Source organism: Suricata suricatta, chromosome 16 (genome assembly GCF_006229205.1).
Source record: "Suricata suricatta isolate VVHF042 chromosome 16, meerkat_22Aug2017_6uvM2_HiC, whole genome shotgun sequence".
NCBI lineage: Eukaryota > Metazoa > Chordata > Mammalia > Carnivora > Herpestidae > Suricata > Suricata suricatta.
The window spans coordinates 50198561-50224748 of NC_043715.1; the positions used below are offsets into that span (position 1 = coordinate 50198561).

General features: G+C 60.2%; 1 protein-coding gene across 2 annotated transcripts; it reads left to right on the top strand.

The window, feature by feature from the left end:
- The first annotated feature begins 4772 nt into the window (after positions 1-4772).
- Positions 4773-25948, top strand: NAPA (NSF attachment protein alpha). 2 transcript variants are annotated; one of them, XM_029924961.1, is made up of 11 exons: positions 4775-5030; positions 13368-13447; positions 16007-16123; positions 20332-20378; positions 21636-21713; positions 21910-21965; positions 22063-22147; positions 22804-22908; positions 23934-24002; positions 24354-24404; positions 25193-25948. In XM_029924961.1, the coding sequence occupies exons 1-11, from the start codon at positions 4933-4935 to the stop codon at positions 25292-25294; spliced, it is 888 nt and encodes a 295-aa protein (XP_029780821.1). In that variant the 5' UTR covers positions 4775-4932; the 3' UTR covers positions 25295-25948. The 2 variants fall into 2 exon arrangements, with proteins under 2 accessions (XP_029780822.1, XP_029780821.1); XM_029924962.1 differs by lacking the exon at positions 23934-24002 and having other exon boundaries at positions 4773-5030.
- The last annotated feature ends 240 nt before the right edge of the window (positions 25949-26188 follow it).

The following is a 26188-nucleotide window of genomic DNA, read 5'->3' on the forward strand; positions in this document are numbered from 1 at the left end:
GTCGACTTGTAAATCTTATTAAATTGGGTTCATGAACCGCTGTCTCCCGGCTTCCCTGGTCTGCTGATCCCACACAGAATTTTGAGGCCCTGCTGCTTGCGGGAGCCACAGAGATGATGGATGATGAACGGAGCCCTGGCCAGGAGGAGCCGGGGTCCCGCATACCTAGGAAGCACCCACTACAGTATGAACCACACGGTGCCTGCTCTGTGTGACAGGGCCACTGTGGCGCAAGGAAGAAGGTCCCTTTCCCCGTGCAGCTGACGTTCCGGGAGTGGGAGGGCAGCGGTGAGAAGTACATGAGAAGGTGATTGTAGCTACTGGCCGGGGCATGCTCCTGGCCACGGGGACAGGAAGGTCACCGCAGGGTTCAGTGACCAGGATATATGGTGGTGCAGGTGGCTCAGTGCCTAGACCCTTGGGGGTTCGGGGAAGGGAGCAAGGCCCTCCCTGAGTCCCTTTTTATTTTTCTTTAATATTTGTTTATTTTGAGAGAGAGAACAAGCATGAGCAGGGGAAGAGCAGAGAGAGAGGGAGACACAGAATCGGAAGCAGGCTCCAGGCCCTGAGCTGTCAGCACAGAGCTCGAAGCGGGGCTCGAACCTACGAACCGTGAGATCAGGACCTGAGCCGAAGTCAGACGCTTAACCGACAGAGCCCCCCAGGTGCCTCCCTTGTGTCCCGCCTGAAGGGCCAGGGAAGCTTGTGGCAGCCCCCCCCCCCAGCAGAATGTCCCTCCTGTGTCACTGGCAGAGGACCGCAGCCTGCCGCAGGAGCTGGTGGCCCGTGTGCTAAGCCCTCCGGCAACTGCGGAAGCCTCAGGAGGCACGTGGCCTGCCTGAGCAGGAGATGTGGCGGTGGCGGTGGGGGCGGACAGCAGGCACGTCAGGGGCAGACGTGCACTTGATGGAGGGAAAGGATGGGTCAAGGCTGCCAGGGTGGCTTTGGCTCAATACCTGCGTACATGCCATGAGGTCAGAGGGGGAAGAGGGAATCATCAGAGGTGTGTTTGTGCCTGTGACAGTGCGTGCTGTGCCCTGAGGGGCTGCGGGGAGCTAGAAGGCGGCATCAGGAGCTCTTACCGGGCGGGGCTTTCAGCCAAGTAAATCTTAAAGATGGGCCAGGGCCCCCCCCCCCCTCAGTTGGTTGAGCGTCCTACTTCAGCTCAGGTCATGATCTCGTGGTTTGTGAGTTCAAGCCCTGCGTTGGGCTCTGTGCTGACCGCTCGGAGCCTGGAACCTGCTTCCGAGTCTGTGTCTCCCTCTCTCTCTGCCCTTCCCCTGCTCATGCTTGCTCTCGCTCTCAAAAATAAACAAAAATAAATAAATAAACAAACAAACAAAGATGGGCCAGGAAGGAGCAAGCGGAGGGTGAAGCCCTTTGGGCACTGGATTTACATACTGCTTTTTTAAAAGTTTATTTAATTTGAGAGATTGCAGGAGAGGCTGGGGAAGGGGCAGAGAGTGAGAATCCCAAGCAAGGCTCCGCACTGTCAGTGCAGAGCTCTATGGGGCAAGGGGGAGGGGTTTGAACTCACAACCAGACCATGAGATCATGACCAGAGCTGAAATCAAGAGTCGGATGCTTAACTCGCTGAGCCACCCATCGCCTGCCCCCCACTCCTTTGTGACCTTGGGAAAGTCACTTTCCCTGTCTCAGCCTTAGTTTTCTCCTTCTGTGAAATGGGATGCCAAGCGCCCTCCCCCACGTCTGCTAAATGAGGAAACAGAAAGGAAGCATTTGGCGGTGTGGCTGGCCCGAGGACTGAGTAGCTGCTGTTTAGTGCATCCTCCTGCCATTGCTGCTACTGTTTGGGCCCCACCCCAAAGAGCAAGCTAACCTCTGGAAATGAAAACCACCGGCTTCGCAGTTGCATGGTATATTAGCTATCTACTGCTGCGAAACAAATGGCCCTGAAGCTTAATAGCTTGAAACAAACAAGCTTTTCTGACAGGGCCACTTAGACAACACGGAACCAAAACCACCTGTGGTGATCCAGACCCCCTCCCCGCCCCCCACCTGCTGTGTGGTCAGAATACAGCAGCAACCACAAAGTGGGTGATCTGATAGAGTGTCTGAATGTAAGAAGAGAGCAAAGGTTTCCTGTGAATGGCCACCCTCCCGCCCCTAAACCCCATCCCTGCCTCCAGACAACAGGGTTTTGTCACCCGGTGGACCCTGAATTATCTGCATCCCCATCAGCTGGGAGTCCTGGAAGAAAATGCGTCCTCCTGTATTCTGACACAGACTTTCAAAACCAGAGTCATTGGGGTTAGGGCCCTGGAACTTGATTTTTTTTAAGTTCATTCATTTTGAGAGTGTGTACATGTGCACGTGTGAGCAAGAGAGGGGCAGAGAGAGGGAGAGAGAATCCCCAGCAGGCTCCACACTGTCAGCACAGAGCCCGACTTGGGGCTCCGTCTCACAACCGTGACATCAGGACCTGAGCCGAAATCAAGAGTCAGATGCTTAGGGGCGCCTGGGTGGCTCCATCTGTTGAGTGTCTGACTCTTGTTTCCACTCAGGTCCTGATATGGTTTTGTGGGCTCGAGCCCAGCGTTGGGCTCTGTGCTGGCAGCACCGACCTGCTTGGGACTCTCTCTGCCCCTCCCCTAGTCATGCTGTCTCTGTCGCTCTCAAAAATAAGTAGATAGGGGCGCCTGGGTGGCTCAGTCAGTTGAGCGTCTGGCTTCAGCTCAGGTCATTATCTCACGGTTCGTGGGTTCAAGCCCTGTGTCGGGCTCTGTGCTGACAGCTAGCTCAGGGCCTGGAGCCTGCTTCGGATTCTGTATCTCTCAGACCGGCCCCTGCTCATGCTGTCTCTCTCTGTCTCTCAAAAATAAATTTAAAAAAAATAAGTAAATAAAAAACTTTTAAAAAGTCAGATGCTTAACCAACTGAGCCACCCAGGCCCAAGAACTTAGATTTCTTTTAAAGAATCATTCTTAGTAGAATGAGTTTTAGATTTTCAGAAAGATTGTGTGAAAATTATACAGAGAATTTTCATATGCCCCATACCCAGTTCCCCATATTATTAATATCCTAGATGAGTATGCTATATTTGTTTCAAATACTGAACCAATACTAACACATTATTAACTAAAGTCCATACTTTATTCATATTTCCTTAGTTTTTACCTAAAATTCATCTTCTGTCTCAGGATCCCACCCAGGATACCACATTACATTAATTTTTTTTAAATGTTTGTTTATTTTTGAGAGAGAGAGACAGTGTGAGCAAGGGAGGGGCAGAGAGAGAGGGAGACACAGAATCTGAAGCAGGTTCCAGGCTCCAAGCTGACAGCACAGAGCCCAAAGCAGGGCTCAAACTCAGGAGACACCAGATCATGACCTGAGCTGAAGTTGGAGGCTTAACCAACTGAGCCACCGAGGTGCCCTGATACTGCATTACATTTAATAGTCATGTCTCCGTAGGCTCCTCTTGGCTGTGACAGTTTCTCGACTCCCTGTTTTTAGTGATTTGACAGTGTTGAGAACTCCGGTCAAGTATTTCCAAGAATGCTTCAACTGGGATTTCTCTTATGGGGAGAGGTGTGGGGGGAGAGACCACAGAGGTGGAGCGCCACTTGCTTCTCATCACGGAAAGTGCATTCTGTCACTGTGACTCGCCACTGTTGATCGTCACTTCAAGCACCTTGCCGACAGTCCCGCTTCTTCACTGGAAACAGTCTCCCCACTCCTTTCCCAGACCGCACTCTGGAGGGAAATCTCTGCGTACAGTCCGCCACGGAGAGAGGAGTGACGCTCCACCTTCTTGAGGAAGGAGTACCTACGTAAATTATTCGGAGCTCTTCAGCACAAAAAATTTGTCTCTTCCCCCCATGTTCGATGGTTCATTTAAACCAACATGGGCTCAGGGATGTTTTATACATTGAATTATAATCCAATACTAGTTTACTGTATTACAGCTTTGGCCACGGGCAGCTCTTCCAGCTGGCTCCTTCGTCTCTTCGCAATACCCTACCATTTGTGTGTGTGTGAGACACACGTTTCCTTTTTGACATTACGAGGTGCTCCAGGCTCGACCTTGTGTAACTTCCTGCCCAAGCCTCAAAGCAGCCATTTATCAAGGAGCCCTAGTTTCTCTTCCTTTTACTGGAGAATGGTATTAAAAACAATCTGGGCTCTGGGTGTCTTAATTTGTGACACGCTTGCGACAGCTTTTTTTTTTTTTTTAAGAAACCAGAGACAGCCCTCGCTTAGCTTTGTTCCCTAAGTACTTGACTGCCTTCCCAAACCAGTTTCAGTATCTGTCGACAGAGGGCGCAGAATAAAAAAGGCAGAGGCGATGCCTCACTGCTTAAGCTTCTAGTGAGGAACCACGCGAGATAAGGCGCGGAGGCGGGGCCTAAACGGTGCGCAGAAGACCAGTCCAACCCGGACAGGGGCGGGGCGTATCTTGCTGCCCCGGCCGGGAGCTGTCTCGTGAGGGTCGGTGGTCAGCTGACTGGGGCGCAAGGTCCGCGGGGAGGTACGGGCCGAGAGGGAGGATGCTGCTGACTGGTGGAGCAGGAGCCAGAGCGTAGCACTTCGGGGCGGGTATTGGACGGCGGGGACTACAATTGGCTTATGCGAGTCACGTGGGCGATCAAAGCCCGCACCAGGAAGAGTGGGGTGTCCTACGCAGCTGTATGCGCAAGCGTTGAAGCGACGGCTCGCCGATTGGAGGCCGTGAGTCACGGAGCGGTATGCGACGGCTGGCGGGGGCGTGGCCGGCAGGGCTCGCGCCCCAACCAGACCGCTGGTTGGCCGGAGCAGGTCACGTGGTGCCGGGCATCAAGCTGCGCGCACCGGTGCGACGTCAACGCAGCCCGCTAAGCTTCCCCCCCGACCTGCCTACCGCGGCTGGGCCGCGGCTGAGACCCCCGTGGGCCCGGGTCCGGCCGTTTGCTGAGTACCTTCGCGGCCGCCATGGACAACTCCGGGAAAGAAGCGGAGGCGATGGCGCTGCTGGCCGAGGCGGAGCGCAAAGTGAAGAACTCGCAGTCCTTCTTCTCGGGCCTGTTTGGGTAAGTACCGCGCCGAGGAGTCGGCGGGGACCTTAGCCGAGAGGACGAAGGAGTCATGGCCGGAAGCGGTGAGGTAGAGTCGCAGGGCTCGAGCCTAGGGAACGGAGGGGGTTCCGGGAGGAGAAGTCCCGGTCTAAAGTAGGAGAGGGGATACCGGCCAAGGGTCGGGGGCCTGGGCTGTGGGGGCTCGGTTTGAAGGGAGACCGTCTGAGATGGTGGGAGGGCCGTGGGCCGAGGGCACCCAAACGGGCAGCAGCGTCTTGAGGCGGTAAAGGGACCCAGGCTGAAGATTGGGCCAAGAGGCCAGAGGCGAACCTGGGCCCAGGGGACATGGCCTAAGGCCTTGAAGGGAACCGATCAGGGAGAGCAGCTGGGTCAAGCAGCCTTTTGGAGCTGCTCTAGGAGAACTATTCGAAGAATCCCTGACGGGCATGGTGGGACCAGGGACTGAAGACACCTGCCGCAGGAATTGACCTTTTTCCAAGGCGCGCAGCCTCGGATGCAGGAGCTCCCAGTGATGGGGGTGGGAGGGTCAGGGCTTAAGTGATCCCGGGAGTGATGAGTCCAAGTCTGGGGCCTGTGAGGGTGCTTGAGAGAAGGCTGCATGAACCGGGGAAAGAGCTTGGACTTGAGGTGCTGGAGAGCATCGAGGAATTTCTCCGTGCCTGTCTCAGTCCGTCTGAGCTGCTGTAACAAAACAGCCCAGAACGGGTGGCTTACAGAAATGTGGCTCCAAGAGTTTTGGAAGCTAGAAGTCCAAGGTCAGGATACTGGCAGATTTGGTGTCTGGTGAGGGCCTGCTGCCTTGTGGACAGTCACCTTGTCACCACATCCTCACGCCGTGGAAGGGGTGAACTGGACCCCTGGAGTCTCTTTTATAAAGATACTTTCCCCTTTGGAGGTGGTATTATCGCCTCCCCAAAGCCCCCATCTTCCTGAATCACCATCTGAGAGGTTAGGATCTCGGCACATGACATTTGGGGGGGACACGCTCCATCCATGACAGGGCCAGCCTTGGACTGTCCCATTTGCCTTTTGAAAGGACTGCGGCAGCTGGAGTGGGGGAGAGGTTGGGTCGGGGAGAGTGCTGGCAGTGACCGCAACGATACCAGGCAACATTTATGATTAAGCGCTTGGATCCTGAGTCAGATCTGGGCCGGGCACTCTGAACCCTTGCGTTGAACCCTCACGACATCCCTGGGGGAGTGGACAGATTAATTTGCCCAGTTCCCCAGTAAGTGAAGGACCCGGCCTGTTTGCTCCCAAAACTTGCTCCCACACTGCTTTCTCCCCGTGCCCGTTTCTGGACGCTACACTTAAGAAAGATGGTGGCCAACTTAGGAGCAGCTCGTAAGTTAGGGAGCCCCCTGCCCGTAACCCCTCCTCCCTCCTTGCCCCACATGGCAGTTTTCTCCAGCTGTTTGATGAATGCATCTCAGTCCCTTCCAGCTCCAGGAGCAGTTGAGATGGTGCTGACAGGAGTAGGCAGGGCGAGGGCAGAGGCACGGACAGGAGCCCGTCTGTCTGAGCCCTGGGAGTGGAGCAGGAGGTCATCCCGGAGCACTCCTCCTGGCCAGCCCCCACTCCTGGCACCTCCTCCCCTCTGGAGCTGGGCTTCCCTGTGTTGAGCATCTCACAGCTGCCTTTTCTCAAGCCCCACCCCAGGGGCGTCAGGGACTTGAGAAGGGCGTGTTGGGGGCTCAGCTTGTCCCTCACGCGTTTCCCTGCGTTTCCCTCTCCTTTCGGAAACCAGCAGTGACAACTTTCCAAATTGAGAGGCCTCTGGTCCTGTCAGGGGCCCAAGTAGGATGGTCCCCACCTGGGATCTGAGACAGCCTCGTGCCCTTAGATGTGAGGGCCTTTGTCCTTCACTGGCTCTGGACTCCCAGACACTGGAGGGCTTTGGTGTACCAGCCGCTCTCAAGGGGGGCGGTACCAGCCAGTTACTGCAGAGATTGGATCAGAGCTTCTTGTGTACCTTCCCTCTGGCCCTGTCTCTCCCCCGCCCCGACCCAGCCAGTGGACATGGACCTGGGCAGCAGAGCTGTAGGGAATGGGGGAGCAGCCCAAACATACACCATGGAAGCAAAATGACAGCGATTTCCCGAGCAAAGCACATATTGCGAGAAAAGAGTGGTGGCAGAGGAGGGGACGGGGAGATGACTCTTTCTCTCTTCTGCCCCAGGGCTTCAGATAGATCCAGATACTTCCCCCACTTTACCCCTTTGGAATTATACCGATTCGAAATGGTGGTTCTGTCCTCTGGGGCTTTTCCTTGGCCCTCACACCTCTACCCTTGCCCCCCCCCCCGCCAGCCCCTGCCAACCAAAATCCGAGATAAAACCTTCTGTCCACTTGGATGCTACCCTTGGTGGGAAGTTTTTCCACCTGTGAAATGAAAACCATAGTGATGGTACTTCATAGGGTTGCTTGTGAGGCGGGGAGCCTGACCCCTGTAAGTGTTTTTAAGTGCTTACTGTTACTGAGTATCAGTATTAGAAGTTGAGTTCAAGGTGCTGGAGAAACACGGGTGTTAGGGTGTTCTGCGTGCAAGGAGCACTTCTCTAAAGATGAGATACTGACAAGTCAGTTCCTGCTTAAAGTCCCTGAAAGGCACCAGCAACCACCAGGAGCCCTGGAGGTGGGGGTTTTGTGAGCGGAGAATCGCTGATGGGGTGGGGGTCCCGAAGGGCACCTTAGCTGAGCCTGATGTGGGAATGGCAGCTTCTGGCCATGCCTTCCATCACCTTCCACCTGCAGAGCCCGCCCAGGTCGCCCCTGCCTGTTTCCAGCAGGCACCCCGGGGACTCCTGGTGCCCTGCCAGCTGCCACGATCCACCGCTGAAAACTTGGTGTCCCTTGCCCAATCCTAGAGTTGCAGTCTTTCTCACTGAAAACTCAGTGTCCCCAGCTCAGTCCTGGGGCGCAGTCTTTCCCAAAAGGATGCAAGATGTCGGGGTACCCCAGCTCCACCATCGAAAACTCGGTGTCCCTTGCCCAGTCCTAGAGCGCAGTCTCTTGCTGAAAATTCAGTGTCCCCTGCCCAGTCCCGGGGCGCAGTCTTTCCTGCTGGAAACTCCATGTTGCTGCTCAGTCCCGGGGTACAGTCTTTCCTGCTGGAAACTCCATGTCCCTGCCCAGTCCCGGGGCGCAGTCTTTCCCGAGGAGATGCGAGGTGTCGGAGTATTGTTTGGCCGCACCCCCAGGGCTGTGCCTTTATTGTCGGAGGGGACTGCTGCTTCCGTGCAGAACTCCCAGAGTTCTCGTGTGGGACGGACAGCTGACAGAGCTCTTTTGGAAACATCTTTTAAGAAGAAGCATCAGGTTCTGAGGTTACAACCAAGTCCTCTCGTTGGGGCGCAGAGGGGCGTCTGCCTGAGAACCAGCAGATGAGCTGCCAGGCCGTGTCGGCCCCCGCCTCTGAGCTCCCCGTCAGGAAAGCAGGGGCCCGTAAGTCCGCACCATCAGCACGATGTAGTGAAGGGTGGGGCGGGCCGAGGCCACAGGCTCTGTGGACACCAGGAGGCCCTGCCACCCAGCTAACCTGGGGGGAGGGGGGTAAAACCTACACCGAGATAGGAACTAGGTAAGCATTTCTAGAATGTGCCAGCCGGATAAGCGCCCAGCTGAGCACCTGCTGCATGGTGGGCGCTCTCCCAGGTCCCCGCACGCTTCCGGCAGCCCCGCCAGGTCCGGAGTCTTACCCCTAGACACAGGGAACCAGGGCTCACCGCAGCCCCCGACTTTCCCAGCACCCCAGGTGATGCTAGAATTCCCATTGCCAGGTGGCCGGCAGCCCTCTGAGTAGATTTCTCCTCCTCCTCCTAATAGCAGCCGTTTGAGCACCTGCTCTGTTCTGGCCTCGGTGCCAGGAACCGCGCATGCGGCCTCTCTCGTCCCCACGGAGGCTCATTGCCTCCAATTCACTGGCCAAGGAACTGAGGCTCTAGGATGGCTAGCCCAAGGTCCCTCGGTTACGAAAGTGCGTGAAACTGATTTTGGCCCGGGTCTCGCCCCCCAGGTCCATTCTGTTTCCACTCTTTGTCCCTTATGGGCATGTCACTGGAGCGTCCTGCGACGGGGTCAGACGGGGTCAGAACCGGGCAGTTACCATGTGATGCGCATTATTCTTGGTCGTTCCTGGGGCCTGTGTGGGTGCTGGAGCTGGGGACAGGGGGACCCAGGCCCTGCCCCGCAGGAGCTCAGACGCTAGGCCCAGAGGCAGTGACCAGCCTGGCCTTGCAGGTGGCGTGGGAGGAGGCGCCTGGGGACCCCGCGCTCTGGCCCCGACAGCTCTGCGCAGTTGTCAGAGGAGCAGGGCTGGCTCCGCTGGCTCCTGTGCCAGGCGGGCCTTCCGGTCTTTCGCCTGCAGCACTGATGGGGTGGGTGGCAGGGGGCTCCATGGGGGGCCAGTGTACTGACTCCCTCCCCTGCCCATAGGCAGCCCAGCAGGGAGCAGCGTCTACTTGTGGCTGACGGATCTGCACAGCGTTGGCTGTTTAATCTGGAGGAGAGGCGAGAGCAGGCAGGGACCTTGTCCACCTTCTCGTTTTTTGTTTGTTTTTTAATGTTTATTTTTGAGAGAGCAAGCGGGGGAGGGGGAGAGAGAACGGGACAGAGGAGCCGAAGTTCTGACAGCAGCCAGCCCGGTGTGGGACTCGCACCCACACACCGTGATATCATGAGCCAAGCCGAAGTCCGACGCTCACGCTGCCGAGCCACCCAGGTGCCCCATCCCACCTCCTTTGTTATTTTCCAGAAGACTTGGGTGAGGAGACCTCCCAGCAGGACTGGGTCTCCAGGCCCCGAGTCCTGCATCTGGTCCCTGTCACCTTCTGGCAGCATGGGCTTGGGCAAGCCCCTTAATCTGTCTGAGCCCCGGCGCCCCCTCAGCGAAGCAGGGGTGATACCCAAAGCCTCACAGTGAGGAGCCCTGTGCTCCTTCCGGCTGAGTACTTTAGGTCATCATCATAATGTAGAGAAGATGCAGAGAAGGGCAGAGAAGGTCAGGGTGGGCACGGGCCTTTGGGTCCATTCTTCCCCACGTGGGACACTGAGGCATGGGCCGCGGGGAGTGATGAGGACCTAAAACGGGAGTCCGCGTGGCCTGCCTTGTGAGAGCGCAGGTGGGGTGGGTGGCCTGTTTCTGGGAGCCAGGAAGCGCCCCGGGGACAGAGGAAGGAACGGGGAGACCGAGAGTGTGCCCTGCAGACCCCCCCCCCCCCGGCCCGCGGCCTGCTGGGCCTTCTGTGCGTTGCTGGCACCGTGCTCCCCCTCCATATGGCAGTCGTTGGAGGTTGGTGGCTGTGCCTGGGGAGGGGGCAGAGAGCAGAGCCGAGTGGGTAATTATAGACAGCCCTCCGCCAGGCTGGTCCAGACCAGTTCCCTCTATTCCTGGCGTGGCTCGTGGCTCAGAGGCAGCTTGGGGGAGGTCGGTGGGGGAGGGACAGCCAGCTGTCGCTTGTGCTGCCTGCCGCTGGGCCCAACTAGCTTCGCTGGGTGCCCTGCTGGAGGCATGGGAGAAAGCCTGGACTCTTCCTGGCAGAGAGTTTGCGAGGTTCCAATGAGGGCTCTGAGCCCACCAACCCCAGCGAGCAACGCCATGGCACCCCGCGGATTCACCCTGCCGGGAGACAGCTGCTAGCACACTGCGGCTGGGGACTTCTTCCTTCTGGCCACTCTCTCCGCCCCAGACCTCCTCGTTATGTCAGGGCAGGGCCCGGGCCTTTCCCTGGCCCCCGGCACAGGGTCCCCTACCTGTGCACCCAGCCTTGTTTCCCGCCACTCCTGCCCCTCAGCCTGGCCCAGCTTGCTCCCGGCCTCGCGCCTGCTGCCTGGCTGCTGCCTGGAAGGCTTGTCCCTCTTTCGGGGCTGGCTCCTTAATCACCTTCGAGTACCGAGCTGAAATCCCACATGCTCCCAGTGGCATGCCTGGATGTGCCTGTCCCACCCCAGTCCCTCTGTGCTTACTCCTCATGTTGCCTTGCTGATTTCCCGTTTCCTGAGGGCCACGTCCTCCTCTGGTACTGCTGTTACCCACCACGTCAGCTTGGAGTAAGTGCCTGTGTCTGTTCCTTAGGTGACTAAGCGGCCATGCAAATGGCTTCCTATTCAGGATCTGCCAGTGACCCTGGGCATGACACTCGCCCCCTCTGGGAGCTCCATTTCCATCTCTAATAAAGGAAGGGGATGGGACTCCGGAGATACACCCTGTCATGGCGGGGTGGTGGCAATGGCCAGGCCCCGAGGCAGCAGGGAGGAGGCCACTGAGCAGATGTTAATCCCTCCGCTCTCCCGCTCTGGCGGCGGTGTTAGAGTGGTTGGCCCAGCGCAGGCCTGGCCTGGCATCACGGGTCTCAGCCCGGCCCCTGACAGGCTTGGGTCCTGAGTTCCCTCTGTCCCGCTGAGCTGAAACAGGCCCGCTGGGGCTGACTGGTCATTGCTGATCCCCCGGCTCTGGGCCTCTTGGTGGCTCGGGCCGTTTCTGCTCATCCAGGAGCCCGAGATTTTCTCCAGAGCACGTCTGAACCTGGACAGAACCTGATTGTTCCCACAAAGACGAGAAGGATGAGCTAGGGGGTCCACGGGATGGGGAGACCTAGCATTTCGGTCTGTGAACACATCCCTCCCCCTTAAGAGAACCTCCCAGAGGATTTTGTCTAGGACCCTACGCCTGTGAAGGTTCGTCACCTCCCCGAGGCCTGGAGTGGGTTCTAAAGGAGTCACTCCAAGCAGGGGCCACAAGCTTTCCTCCACAGAAGGACCCTTGCTGTGATTTGGATTCAGGAGGCCGGGATCCCAGCCCTGGCTGGCCTGCCCCGGGGAGTTCACCAGCTGGCACAGCCTGACTGTGTCACGGAGGACCTAGATCAGCCTTTTCCCTCCCAAACTCGCCTGGTCTTTCTAAATTACCTGCGACCATTGTTTCAAAAGCCTGATTCGGGGCCCCACCCAGACCCAAGGGGAGACCTTCAGGGAAGGGTGGCTGGCAGGCTCTGGTGTGGTCACCATGACCAGCTCCGGTGACCCGAAGGAACGGGCCTGCTGCGTTAGCCGTGTGGAATGAAGGCGGGCCCCCGAGTTCCCCGGAGGCCCCCCAGCAGTAGGGCCAGCGGACACGAGCTGGGGGGTGGAGAGACGACGGGAAAGATGATCTGTGTGGCTTTGCTGTTGGAAAATCCCTGTCTTTCCTCCTTCGAAACGAAACACCGGCTGATGTCCGAGAAGAGTCTGAAATCCATTGGGTGGAACTGGGCGTGTGGGATTTTCTTCTGCTGCTCATGTGGAGGGTGGGGGGTTTGAACCCTTGCAGGGACCGCAGACCTCGTGGCCTGAGCCTGGTTGCGTTATTGGAGAGGGAAGGACAGAAACGTGGTGGGGACTGAGACAAGGTCTAGTGGAGGGTCCCCCAGTTCAGGAGGAGCTTCAGAGCCACCCACCACTGGGGGATCGGGAGGTCAGCGTAAAGCTGCCCAAACAACGCTTTTTTTTTTTTCCCCTTAACGTACTCCTTTGTGTGTCTCTGGCCCCTACTCTTACCCAAGAAATTCTTTGAAGTTACTTTAAGTAACTCTGTACTGAACATCCTTACGACTTCTCTGATTGGTTTCTGGGGATAAAGTGGCAGAAATGTAATTCATCATGGGACACAGAACCAAATGTAAATCTTGGTTAAGAACAGAAACATTTTTTTCCCCTGTATTTTCTCTCTGTCCGTTTTGATAGATAGAAGTATGCAGATGATAAGAATTCAGACAGGCCCAGGCCCAGGCCCGGCCAGGAGCTTCGGTGACTAAGCCTGTCTGCCATACCCGCCGCCTTCGAGAAGAATGCTCTGGCTAGTTTTGTGTGTTAATCCGATCAGTCCCGAGGTAGTCCTGACACACGTGCAGGGTCAAGAAGTGTTCCCTGAACAACCGCAGCTTGCGAGCCATGGGATTGAGGTCTGGGGAGTGGCCAAGGCCTCCAGAGCTGGGCTCCTCCCCCAGAATGCTTTGCAGTCTCTCGGCCGAGGTGGGGCGGGGAAAGATGGGCAGAGAGCCTGGGAAGCCGGGGTCCCTGAGCAGGAGTGGAAGAGGCCGTCCGGGGCCGGGCTCACCAGGAGGTTAGGGAGGCCCCCCTCCCTGAGTGAGGGCAGCCCACGCCTCCCCAGCAGAGTGGGTCTGTGGTCCAGGAGTGGAGGCCATGGACTCGGTCTCCCATGAGCCCTCTGTGGCGGCCTGGGCTTCCCGGGGAAGTGATGGGGCTCGGGACGCATCCGCCCTGGCCCGGGGACAGGAGCCTTGCCCTTCGGTACCAGACTGATTCGTCTGTCTCACGTTCTCCTTCTCTCCCTAGGGGCTCATCCAAAATAGAGGAGGCCTGTGAGATCTATACCCGAGCAGCAAACATGTTCAAGATGGCCAAAAACTGGAGCGGTATGTGATCTCTGCCGCCGCTCCTTCCTGCTCCTGTCTCCTGTTTTCCCTCCGCTTCGGTCCTGAAGGCCTGACCCGGGGGTCAGCCTTGCAGCCCCCACCCCGCCTGTCTGTGACGTCCCTGGCATCAGAAACCCATCAGCCTGCCATTGGCTTGTTTTGAGCCCAATGGGTTATTTCACATGGGTCACAGGACCTTGGAGAGAGGCCCCTAAGGCTGAGGGTAGTTAGGCTTCCAAACCCAGATAGCTCTTTGAGGGGTTTCTCCGTAACCTAGGGACGGGTCAGCTTTGCTCGGAAGCTGTTCCCTGGTGCTCTCCTCGGGGCCTGAATTCTGGGCCCCGGGGGACCATTCCAGTGGCTCCACTAGTGACAGTAATTGTTAGCCATCTATCCGGTGCTCTCCTAAGCGCCAGGCACGCCTTCTGCGTCGGACTCAGCACAGCAGCCCTGTGAGGGCCGGTACCGTCCATGTCCCCGTGCCTGGAACCTCAGGCTTGGCCCTGGCCCCACACGTGAGGCGCCATGACTGGCGAGTTCAAAAATAGAGCTCTGACTCGGGAGTGGAGCCTTCAACCTGCGCCTGCCCCGCTCCGTGACCTAGGTCTGTGTCACAGCGCAGACTGGCCGTGTGCCCCTGGGAAGTTACTCAACAGCTCCAAAAGTGGCTCCTTTTCAGTAGGACGGCAGGGAGCGCAGTAGTTCCAGCCCCGTGGGGCCAGAGCGCCGACTCCCGGAGCTGGAGCGTCTCTCCCACGGGCAGCCAGCACCCCGTAAACATGGTGGCTGCGGGCTCCACGTTCGTCCTTCCTGTTAGCAAGGGAGTGGAAGGGAGAGCTCATGGAGGACTCTGGTCAGCAGCTTAGCAAACTCCAGGAGCAGGACCAAGGTGCCCCCCGCAGCCTTCTGTGTGCCCTCGCTCTGACTGGGGAAGGGCACACGTTGACAGCGTCTGGTCACTGAATGCTGGGAAGGGCCTCTGCCTGCAGCACGCACCAGCTGTGTTGGTGGGCGCAGTGCAATCGGCCCCTCTGGCTTTGGTCACAAGGTTGTCCCGGCAAGACCGGAGCATGGCTGGCCCCTCCGAGGAGAGATGGGCGGGCAGGGAGGGGCTCCTAGGGCCAGAGGGGCTGAAAATCTGGCTGGGAGCCGCCCGAGAGCCTGGGGGAGAGCTGTGTTGAGCTCGCTGGGCTGATTTCCAGGCCAGCTTGGAGCTTCAGCAAAGACAGCCTCAAGGAGGTTGGGCAAAGACAGGTTCAGGTTTGGGGCCCACGGAGCAGCTTTCTGACCAGAAGGAGGCGAAACCCGAGACAGGCCCCTGGAAGCAGTGGGAAGGGCCCCGGGTGAAACGGATTCTCCTTGCTTTCTGAGGATGTTTTCGGTTTCCTAGAAGTCAGAAGTGTTTTTCCTGAGCTTTCACAAAATATATCCTGCATAAGGTCTCACGCCGGGGATAATTTTATGCTCCCGCACGAATAAGGTGCCGTTAGAGAAAGAATATTTGCTTGTCTTAGAGTTTATTTTGACAAAGAGAGGAAGCAGGACTGAGGTGCAGAGAGGGAGGGAGAGGGAGAAGCCCAAGCAGCTTCCGCGTAGTCAGCGCAGAGCCCGACGCGGGGCTTGACCCCACGGACCGTGAGATCGTGACCTGAGCCGACGTGGGCCGCGTAACCGCTGAGCCCCCGGGCGCCCTGGGGTGTTTCAGTCACGTAGGCGGTCCTTCGCCTCTAAAATTTGTTCCTGTCCCTCCAGCTCTCCAAACAAAAGTCTTGGGGTATTTTTTGTTTTTCCTGCAATGACGCTATTCTTCTGGACGTTTTCCACTTGAGGCCTTCAAACTAATAAATCCTACGTACTGGAAACCTGGGCTGCTCTGTCTTTCATGCTGCTCTGAAGTTACGGGATGGAGCCAGGCCCTCTGGTCCCCTTCCAGCTCAGGAACTCTGTGATTCGAAGGTGGGGCTGGAGCTCCCTGGTTCACGCAGCCCACCCCTGCCCTCCAGCCCTGGAGGGGGGGAGATCCTATGGTGTCCTTGCACGCCACGGGGCGGTTTGGGAGACAGACGTGTGACCAGAATGACTTCAGACCAGTGCACCTAAGGACAGGACAGACTAGGCTGCCGGTGTGGTCGCTGCCACCCTCTGCCTGTGGGCACTTGCCCCTGAGTTCCTGCTGTCCCTTGGGGCCACTGCGGGACTTAGGGATAGTTTGTGTATCCCTTGCAGCTCTTGGCTCAGCCTGCCTTCTCCTTGGATCTTCAGACGTGGTGGCCCTGGAGATAGCGGCAAAGGCTGTGGGAGTTTAGCTGGCCTCAGCCTGGCTCTCTCTTTGGAAGCCTGGGGTTCAGGGCTTTCCTCTCCCCTTCAACCCTCTGCGTCCACCTCATGGACCTTCCAGAGCCTCCGCCCTGGGGTCAGGGGGCCCAAAGTCGAGGCCTCCACCTCCCTCTCCCGGGGCCCCTCTGCCTTCTTGGGAGAGCTGCCTCCCCAGCGTGGTGTCTGAGTGGCTGCTGGGAAGTGGAGCCCCGCTGAGGCTGAGATCACTCTTTTCTGTTCCAGCTGCCGGAAATGCGTTCTGCCAGGCGGCCCAGCTGCACCTGCAGCTCCAGAGCAAACACGACGCGGCCACCTGCTTTGTGGACGCCGGCAATGCGTTCAAGAAGGCTGACCCCCAAGGTGAGCCTCCGCACAGCTCCAGGGCTGGCCGTGCGCTCCCCGGAGAGGTCCTTGGGGGCCTGCGAGGCTCTAGGGCCGACGCTTGGGCTTGAACTCTCACAGTTGGCTCCCTTCCGATTGGCATCTGCATCCTGCTCCAAGCCTCCGCCACCCCCTGCTGCTCAGTGCTGCTGATCGCTTCCCTCCCGGGGCCCAGAGCATTTGGGAGTGGGAGTTACATCGCAGACCCGCCGCATGCCAAGGAGAGAGGAAAATCTGTTCTGTTGTCAGAATTAACATGCGGGAGGGGGTGGGAGGGGGTTCTAAGACCAGCCAGGTAGGAGGTGCTGCCGAAAAAGGAGCGGAAATTATCCTGACCTGGCTTCCCAGCACGCTGTGGGGGGGTGGGGGGGAGTCGGAATGGAGCCCAAGACGCGGGCGCCAGAGAACAAGTTAGTTTAGATGCGGGAGCGTTTGGGGCTCGAAGCCCAGTTTGGGACCGGCTCCTGGTGAGAAGGCCACGTGTCCGCAGGCTCCTCCCGAGGCACCTGCACCGCCCAGCGGGCTCTGGGCTCTGGGGCTTCGTGGAGCCGGGATTTAGTTCCTCTTCTTCATCCTGGTGCCAGATACCGGTGGCTGAGTTCTTAATTTTAGCATCAAGACATTCCTTTCAAGTGACCCCTTATTGTCACTCACTCAGAAGAGAACATGTGAGTGTTTTAAGGAATAAAAAAAAAAAGGAGATGTCTAAACTTGGCGTAAAGATCTATCCTTCCCAAGAGAGTCCCAGAAGTGTCTGCACAGATCAGTGAGCACAGTCCACACCTGCATGTTAGGGAATTGTTGGCGGATCCTCACTGATGTAGGGGATGTTTAGTTCCCAGTCAGGGATTTGATCGGTATAGACCGAGGGGCTTTTCTGTGTCCCCAGATTGCCCAGTCCCTGCTTTGTGGCTGGGCGTGTCTCGGCTGTTGGCCCGAGGGGGCGCGTGGTCGGCTCGGGCCTGGCGTGAACCGGTGCGAGGGCCTTGTGATGGGGTGGGTGGGCCACCGCAGGCTGCGTGACAGCGTAATGGTGACCCGGGGATGTCTGTGTCGGTTCCCAACCCCCATCCCCTGGGAGCTCCCTGCCTCAGCCTGCCCCCTGGGGAGCCGGTGCGCCCGGCCTGGCCCTGCCCAAGCTGCCGCAGCGTCTGGGGCATTGAGCTGCTGCCCCTGTATGACCGGAAGGACTCGTTTCTCGAGCAGGAGTGGAGCGCCAGGCTTGAGGACACGTGCACGGTGTTGTTTGCTCTTTAAACAAACCTCCACGCTTCCCTTGGATGGGCCCCCACCTGGCGCTGGGATGCTACGTCCTTTGTCACGTGGCTTTTGATCTGAGCCTTTTCAGGGAGGCTCAGCAAGGCAGGGGGTGGGTTGGGTGTTAGGGCCTGGGCCGGGGTGTGCCCCCTCCCCCTATGCCTGTCCTCAGTAAGTTCAGAGGGTGGCCCACGCGTCCCCGCGCCGGTGGGAAAGCAGCTGACACAGCCATCGTGGGGCCTAGACATGGTTTGCTGCCCTGGGAGCCCAGGCGGGTAGGGGCTGCATTTGGGTGGGAAGGCCCTTTCAGGGAACGAGGGGCACTGATGAGGGTGAGTCTGGTGGGGGCGGGGCCAGGACTGCGTTCCTGAGCCAGAGTGCCAGCTGCTGGGATCCGAGTCCCAGTGTCACGACCGCCCACCCCAGTAGTGGCCTGCGGAGTGTGTGGTCCCCTGGTCTGAGCAGACGCTGTTCCTTGTGGCCTTGGGCAGTCACTTAATCCCCCGGGCGTCTTGTTTCTCAGTCGGGTGAAGCAGAGAACTCCAGACCTGCCCAGCGTGGCACCTGGTGTGAAGTATCTAGGAAGGGGTGGCCTTTGGCTCCTGTCAGACAGAGACCCAGCCTCCTCCCCTTGGCATCGCGCCTCATGAAACAGAGCTGGAGGGCCTACTTGGAAACCTGCCGTGTTTCCCCAAGCAGGTGGCCAGCTCCCTGGGGCCTTGCTGGTCACCTCACCTGCCTCGAAGGCCTGTGTCCTGTGTCAGCACCTCCTACGGGAGTTGTGGAGGGCCCTCCCTGCAGAGGCGGCCTGTGGAAGGGAAGGAGTCGGCACCTGTCACCGCTTTCACCCTCCCCGAGTCTGCCTAGAATGTTCACCCCCTTGGTGTGGCTGGGGTGCAGGGAAGTGATGCCCACAGCTGTCAGCAGCTCCCCGATTTCCCAGCCACCTGATAGCCAGGCCCGGGGGTGCCTACTCCGTGGTAGACTTGGCAAAGTCTTTTTTTTAACCCATTCCACTTCCCCGAGGGATTCTGCCGCCTGGCTCGTTGTACTGGGACGGGCAAGTGCAGCCGGATGGCGGGGCCGCTGGGGCGCAGGAGGTGGGCGCAGGGCCACAGCACCCCCACCCCCCACCCCGGGCTGGCTCCCGTCCAGGGGTGCTCCAGCCGCTCACCGTGGGGTCCTGGAGACTGGAGATAAGCCAGCTGTGTCTAGCTGTCAGCGGCCTGTGCGCCAGCGCTCTCCCACCGGGGTGCCAGCGGGCGGCCCGCTGCTTTTGGGGACAGCTGCCCTGAGCCAGGAGCAGGCTGAAGGGGATTTAGCCCCGTGAGTCGTGTTGCCGCCTGGGGGGTGAGCCTTGCCCACAGCACTCGGCCCGGTGCCAGCAGGCCTGTGGGGACACCTGGGGGCCACTGGGCCCCCACCTGGGCTGCTCACCGGGCCAGGTGCCAGGCTGGGCTCCCTGGTGTTCGGAAGGGGGAGCCACGGGCACCCCCTGGGGTGGAGAATGGAGCAGGGGTAGGATGTGTGGTCCCAGCTCATTGATCCCAGAAACGCTCTATTTCAGAACATGCGTCTGTGTCAAAGTGAGAGTGTTCCCGGCTCTGTTTCTCTTCCTCTGTGTGCCCTCCCTTTTCTCTTCCTCTGCTTCCTTTCCCTCCTTTCTACCGCCTTTTCTCCCTTTCTCAAGCCTTGAGCTCCCAGCTGCCTTGGATCCTTGACCAGAATGGCATACGTCCTCCGAACCCTCCCGGTGTCCCCAGAGGCCTGCAGGATCCAACCTGCAGACACTCCTTCCCCCAGAGTAGGGCTGACAGACACCCCCTTTTTGCCTGTACATTTAGGGGGGCTGTGGACTCCCTGAAGGCCCGGCCACAGTCGGGCTAAGAGCCTCTGTTCCCCCGTCTCCTGGGTCATGAGACCCTGAGGGCCTGAGAGCAGGCGCCAGGCTTGGCTCCTGTGCAGCCTCAGCCCAGCAGGCCCGGCTGACAGGGGGGTGAGGGGCCCAGGAGCCTCGTGGGGACCCTGGACGGCAGGGGGACCTTCCAGCCTCACTAGCACGGAGCCCACATCCTGTGTCTGTCCGAGCTCTCCGTCCGTCCCCCACGCACCTCCCCCAACACCGTGTCTTCTGAGACGCATGAAAAGAGACCCAGCCCCAGAGCTCATCTCTGTCTGCTAGAAAATGCCTCCCACTCATGCTGCTCTCTCTCCTCCAAGTAGCATGTCACAGAAGAAAAAAAAAAAAAAAAGCAATAGCTGGATTTAAGATCTTGGAAGAGGTAGTGCAACAGAGGTGGCCGGATCCCTCTCCTGGGCCGCCCTGGTGTGTGTTGGAGACACCTGTGCCCTGAGGAGCTGGGGGACGGCAGGCGGAGAGCAGAGCGCTCGCGTGAATGCTGAGAAACCGATGGCGATTCCAGCCGACAGGGCCGCGGTGTCCCCGTGTCCAGCCCCCTCCTGCCATGGATGAGGGCCAGACAGGCGCAGGGGACCATGGCGGACTCGGGTCCTGCGGCAACGGGGTACCAGAGCCTGGGTGGGTGTCCCTCAGACATCAAGCTTGGCTGCCCCTGGGCGGGACCTCTTGTCCCTGGAGGGCATGGCCTCAGCCGGCCTGGCTCCAAACACCCTTGGGAGTCTGGCTGTCAGCCTGAGTGTGTCCATGCCCTGGGGCTGCAGGCAAGGTGGCCCAGCATTGTGGCAGCCGGAGGGAGAGGACAGCCCTTAGCAGGTCACGGCCTGTGTGGTACGTTAGTCTGAGCGCATTTCCTGGGGCTCCCTTCACCTCCCCTCCCGCTACGGCCACGAGCAGAGCACCTGCCCTGCCTCCTCTTCCTTCTCCTCCCCCCCTCCTCTCCCTCCTCCGGGCTTCTGCCAAAATGACTTCTCTTTCTCACTTCTCCCTGCTTCCCTCCTTCTCTCCCCAGAGGCCATTAACTGTTTGATGAGAGCAATCGAGATCTACACGGACATGGTAAGGGTCCCTGCCTGTGCCACCCTTCCTGCCCCACCACCACCTTGCTCCGGCCTGCCCTCCCTGGCACCAGCACCAGGAGCAGGTGCAGGGGCGGGGTTGGGGGGTGACCTACGCCACCGGCCTGGCTCCTGGCAGCAGCTCCCCACCGGGGCCATCCTGGTCTTCACTTGCGGAAATCACGGTTCTTGGGGCCTTTCCCCTTGCCGTCCTTCCCCTCCTGCACCCATGTGATAGCAGGCCGGAAGGGAGGCGGAGCCCAGAGTTGGTTTGGCCAGCCCCTCCCCTGCCCCTGGGAGCATTCCCACTCTGTTGTTTGTGTCTCCGCTCTCTGCCTCTGCCCCACCAGCCTCCTTCCCCGGGCGGGAACAGGCTGCTGTCCGCTGCAGGTCCAGGGCGGGGCTGGAGTGTCGTGGTCAGAGCAGCGACAGCGGCTGCTGCTCACTGAGCCAGCCCCCCTCCGCCGAGTGCTGTCAACCCTGCCCTGCAGCGGCCCTATCAGGTGCCAAGTGTGACCCCACTGATGGTGACAAGCAACATGATTTGCCCAGGGACACACACCTGCCAACAGGAGTTGCCCAAAACCAGGCGTCACTGAGCCCGGGGCTTTGCCCTCTCCCGATGCCCCTTGGCCAATGGGTGTCTGACCAGCCCTGTGTGCCAAGCGAGTGGCCAGGTGCCCATCGCCCCAGGCGGAGGCTGGTAGCCGGTGGTTAGCTCCTCCGGAAGCTAGAGCCATCCCCGGGGAGAGCCTAGGGGTGGGCCTGTGAGGGGACTGTCTCCACGGCCACACGGGGGGAAGGGCAGGCCAGGAATTGTCTCCTGTGCAATGTGGATGCTCAGACCTACTCTCTCCAGGGTTTTTCCCGGGTGGCTGCTCTTTCCCCTTCCCTGGGCTGTCTGTCCAGTGCCTCCCGACACCGGGGCCTCTACCCACTACCGGGCACCCATGTTCTCTCTGGTATTGCCCCGCCCACCTATGCCCCTGTGGACAGGAAGGACACGGAGGCTGCCCACATGGAGGGCTTATCCAAGGTCACCCCCTCGGGCCAGCAAAGAGACCAGGCCCCTCACCCGAGCCTCGTGTTTAGGGCCCCTCGGTGCCCTCTCGTGCACACCTCACCCCTGGGGCTGAGGGGCAGGAACCCCCCCACCCCCCCACTCCCACTCTGGGGACCTGGAGGGGCGAGGAGGGGCTGGGCTGGGGTGCTGGGGGCATCACTCGTCACGGATGGCCCCTTCCCACATCCCACCCAGGGCCGGTTCACGATCGCAGCCAAGCACCACATCTCCATCGCCGAGATCTACGAGACGGAGCTGGTGGACATCGAGAAGGTGAGTGGCCATTGGGGAGGCCGCTGGCAGGGGGACCACAGCAGCCTGGGGCTGGGGCTCGCGTCCACGTGGGGAAGCCTTTGGTGTCCGAGGAAAGGGGCATGGGGCATTGGCAGAGCTTGGCAGAGTGTGGGTCGAGGGCTCCCGCCAGGCCCGTGGCAGACCAGGGTTGCATTGCGTCCCCGTGTCTCCCCAGGCCATCGCCCACTACGAGCAGTCTGCGGACTACTACAAAGGGGAGGAGTCCAACAGGTACCGGGCAGCGGGCTTCCCTTCCCCCCGCCCTCCCTGGTCCCCCCGGAACCCCGCTCCCCCGAACTGACCTCCGCCTCTGTCCCCACCCACACAGCTCAGCCAACAAGTGCCTGCTGAAGGTGGCTGGCTACGCGGCGCAGCTGGAGCAGTATCAGAAGGCCATTGACATTTATGAGCAGGTGGGCCGGCATCCCTGCCTGCCTCTGTCACCTCCCTGGCACTCATCTTGTCCTCACTGCAAAACCTCTCTCCACCCACCACTCCAAGGGGTATCCCTGCCCTGCGCGAGTCACACGGAGAGCCTCCTGGGTGGCCCAGGGAAGGGAAGGATCACGGAGGCCTGGGGTGGCTGGAGGTAGCCCACAGGAGGGGGGCCAGGAGGCACGGTGGGGGGTGGCAGGGAGGGCTGGGCGGGCCAGGCTGTCCTCGTGGGTTCAGCTTGACCAAGACAAAGGCAGGCAGCTGGCCGTGGAGGAGAGGGGGGCGGGCGCCATCGCTCCTGTTCCCACCGCCCCTCTGCCCCCTGGTGTGTCAGCCACTCCTCTGGCCTGTCAGCGGGGCCGCCTCCTTCCCACCTCTCAGCCCTGGGGGAGGGGAGAGCGGGGCAGGGACACCTGGCTTCAGCCCTGTGGCAGCACCCACTCCCTGTTGTGCGCTGGTCCATGGCTACCCACACACTGTCAGCTGACTTCTCTGGGCTGCTCCTCGGCATCTCGGGTTAGCCAGGCTTCGGCCGGGGCACAGACGCAGCTCCCAGCTGACCCCCAGGGGCTGGCAGTGACCGGCCCCCGGCTGCCGGCCCCAAGTTTACGGCGCCCCCTCCACACGCCCGCAGGTGGGAACCAACGCCATGGATAGCCCCCTCCTCAAGTACAGCGCCAAGGACTACTTCTTCAAGGCGGCCCTCTGCCACTTCTGCATCGACATGCTCAATGCCAAGGTGAGGGCCGCCGGGTGGGGCCTGGGCCTCCCCCGCCTGCCAGTGGTCGCCCTGGAGCCCTGGCTCTGTCACTAGGCCAAGTCACCGCTCAGCAAGGGGGGAGCCCATCCCTCACGTCTGGTGCCTGACAGTGCGCTGTGGGCAGGACGTGCCCATTGCACTGCTGTTTCTGTCCCTGTTGTCACATGCATAGCTTTTGAGTTTGCCCAGCCCCCGCCTCACTTGATGCCGGGTTTTTTCTTCATGAGAGCACATTTTGAGTCCTTATTGCATCCCTTGGGGCCAGCACCACCGTCACCTGTTCTACAGATGAGGATACTGAGGCTGAGGCGGGAGTCCCTTATTCAAGGCCACATGGCTGGATTCCAGATCTTTCTGCCTCCCAGAGCCACGATTTGAACTGCAGCATGCGTGCCCACACCGCCCATTGTCGGGGCTTCTTGGCAAGAGTGGAGCCAGTGCCGGCTGAGTGGGGGGAGGGGGAGGAGCTGGCATCTTCCAGGGTGCAGCATTTCCTGGGGTCTCCAGCCACGCCCCCCCAGCCTCGCGGTGTGTCTGAGCACCACCACCAGCCGCCACTCCCGCCGCGGCTAAGAGCTCGGGCCTCGCTGTCGGCTAGTCCGCATCCCCGCATCTCTGCCCCCACGGCCCCCTTACCCCGAGCAGGTCGTCATGTTTCCCTGCTTTCAAAATGGGGGTTGCCGTCACTTGGCCCTCCCTGGGGCCACGTGGTAGTTAACTGAGAAGCGCTGGGCACCAGCCCTGGCATATATGAGGCCCTCACACAAGGCAGTTGGTATTCGCCCCCTGCCCTGGGCACTGGCCTGGGAACCCCTTCCTGCTTTCTCCCCACACGCTGCCAGTGTGGTCAGGCTTGGCCGGGCACAGTTCACAGAGGGGCTGCGAGGCCCAGAGCCAGGTGACACTGGAGATGGGGGGAGGGGCGCAAAGGAGACTCAGGGGCCAGGGGTCTCCAGGTCCCCCTTCATTAGCTTCTCCCCTTTTCTCCACCCTCTCGCCGTCAGCTCGCTGTCCAGAAGTACGAGGAACTGTTCCCCGCGTTCTCTGGGTCCCGGGAGTGCACGCTGATGAAAGTGAGCGTTGGGCGCCCAGACGCTCCCTCCCTGCACCTTCCCTGCCTCTGGGCCTGAGGTGGGGGTGGGGGGTGATCGGCCTCGGGCTCCGGTCACTGCAGCCACCCCGGTCTGTGCGGTGGTTCTTCAGGGTTCTCTGGTTTGGTTTGGTTTTCCCTCCTGTGCCATTGGGGCCTTCGTTTTCCAGCTGGGAAACGGGGCAGGGCTGGAAAATCCGCCCCTTCCTCCCTCCCAGCACAGGAGCCCCCTGACCAGCACCCCCCATGTGCCATATGCGGGGGTCCGATCCAGGTCAGTCAGGTGTGCGGTCGGCCTTGGCCCCTGACCCGTCGGCCTGCCGTTTTCTTGCAGAAATTGCTAGATGCCCACGAGGAACAGAACATTGACAGTTACACGGAAGCGGTGAGTGGCCGTGGGGGGCCGCCCTTCTCAGACACTCTCTCCCGGGGACCCACCCCATGTCCGGCCCCGGCCCCAAGCTCCTGCTCCAGTCACCTCAGAATCCTCATGAGGAGCCCCAGAGGCGCAGGGAGGTGCTGTCCCCACATGAGAGATGGTGGTGCTGAGGTGAGGTGAGGAGGCCCCGCTGGGATGCAGGACCCGGGTGTATGTCTGCCCCTGAAGGCCAAGGTCCTCGCAGCACTCAGAGCCCCGTGAGCAGTCGGGATGAGCAGGGAGGGAGGGAGACGAGTCTGGAAGGGACAAGACTGCCCCACAGAGGCCCAGCCCAGGTCCTGACCCCGGTGTCTAGCCTGCATCTGTCCCCTCGTCTCCCGGGGACCCTTCAGGAATCCTACACCGCTAACGGTGACAGAGACCAGAGTCCCTGCAGTCCGTCCTGCCCCTGACAGCGGCTGGGATGTCAGGAAGCCCAGCCATGGTAAAGGGAGAAGCAGGGCCACGGCAGGGCCACAGGCCCTTGTCCCCACGGCATTGGGAACAGGCCACCTTCACACGTCCAGGCCTGTTTCCCATCCAGGAAACGAGACCGCTGGCCCACGTTGTGCTGCAAAGTCTTTTCGTTTCACCAAGGCCTTAGAGGGAGCCCCTGCCCTTCGCTCCTCCTTTGGGAGGCTGGCTGGGGCACATCTAGAGAGCTTGGGGACCAGAGGCTCTGGGACCGGGGCTAAGGAGGGAGTCGGGGCCGGGCGCGGGACCGGCCCCCTCCATCACCTCCCCGGGTGTCGCAGGTGAAGGAGTACGACTCCATCTCGCGGCTGGACCAGTGGCTCACCACCATGCTGCTTCGCATCAAGAAGACGATCCAGGGTGATGAGGAGGACCTGCGCTAAGCCCCCCGGCCCCCTGGCACCTGTCCTCCTGCCCCGTCTTCTCTACCCCTGCGCCCCTCCAGCGCGCGAGCCCAGAGACATGGGGCCGAGACCTCCCCTCCCATCCCGCCGAGGAGTCTCCCGAAGCCGCGGGGTGGGCTCGCGCTGCCATGGGGTCCCCGAGGCCGGGCCTGCCGGCCGGACAGCCCCCATCTGTCGCCACTGCATCCCTCACCTCCTGCCCAGTTATTTAAGGCCTCCCCCTGCAAAGGTGCCCTCCTCCACCCCAAACCACAGATTCTTTGACACAGGTCTGTTTGCTGTGGGTGCCGCCAGGGATGGGGGGTCAGCATCTGGTCCCCCAGCTCCTGACCAGCTGGGTCGCAAGGCTGGCCTCTGCCTTTCCCACTCGTTCTCTAGCCGAGCCCTGAGCACACGTAGCCGCTGAGATTTGCGCTCCCGCGGGGGCGGGCCCTCCCCCCCCCCCCCAGTGCTGGGAGCCCCCACAGCTTCCTACAGCCCTGACCTCTCAGGATAGACGTGGGCCCTGGAGCTCAGAGGGCCCCCCGTGCCCCTTTCCCCCCAACATCTGCACCTTTCCTAGTGCTTTGAGGTTTTTTGGTCGGAAGCTGCAGCTGGCCCGAGAAAGAAAATAAAAAAGAACACTTCGCATGAGTCTCTCTTCCTCCTCGCCTCAGCTGCCCCGTTGTCCCTCGGGGCTGGTGTCCTATCTTCCTGTCCCTCCCCGTCCCCACCCTGGGCTCCGGGCACACTTTGCAGGGAAGAAGACTGTGAGTGACTGGGACCCTGGGCTCGGGGAGACCACGGGCTTGGCAGTCTGGGCGCACCTGCCTGATCCCATGTCCCCTGGGTCCCTTGGGCCTCGGTTGGCTCCCCTGGGTCAGTGACCAGAGC

Coding starts and splice junctions, on each gene's coding strand:
- NAPA (XM_029924961.1), top strand. CDS start 4,933: ATGGACAACTCCGGGAAAGAAGCGGAGGCGATGGCGCTGCTGGCCGAG. Junction 5,031..13,367: donor TTCTTCTCGGGCCTGTTTGG/GTAAGTACCGCG, acceptor TTCTCTCCCTAG/GGGCTCATCCAAAATAGAGG. Junction 22,909..23,933: donor TCGACATGCTCAATGCCAAG/GTGAGGGCCGCC, acceptor TCTCGCCGTCAG/CTCGCTGTCCAGAAGTACGA.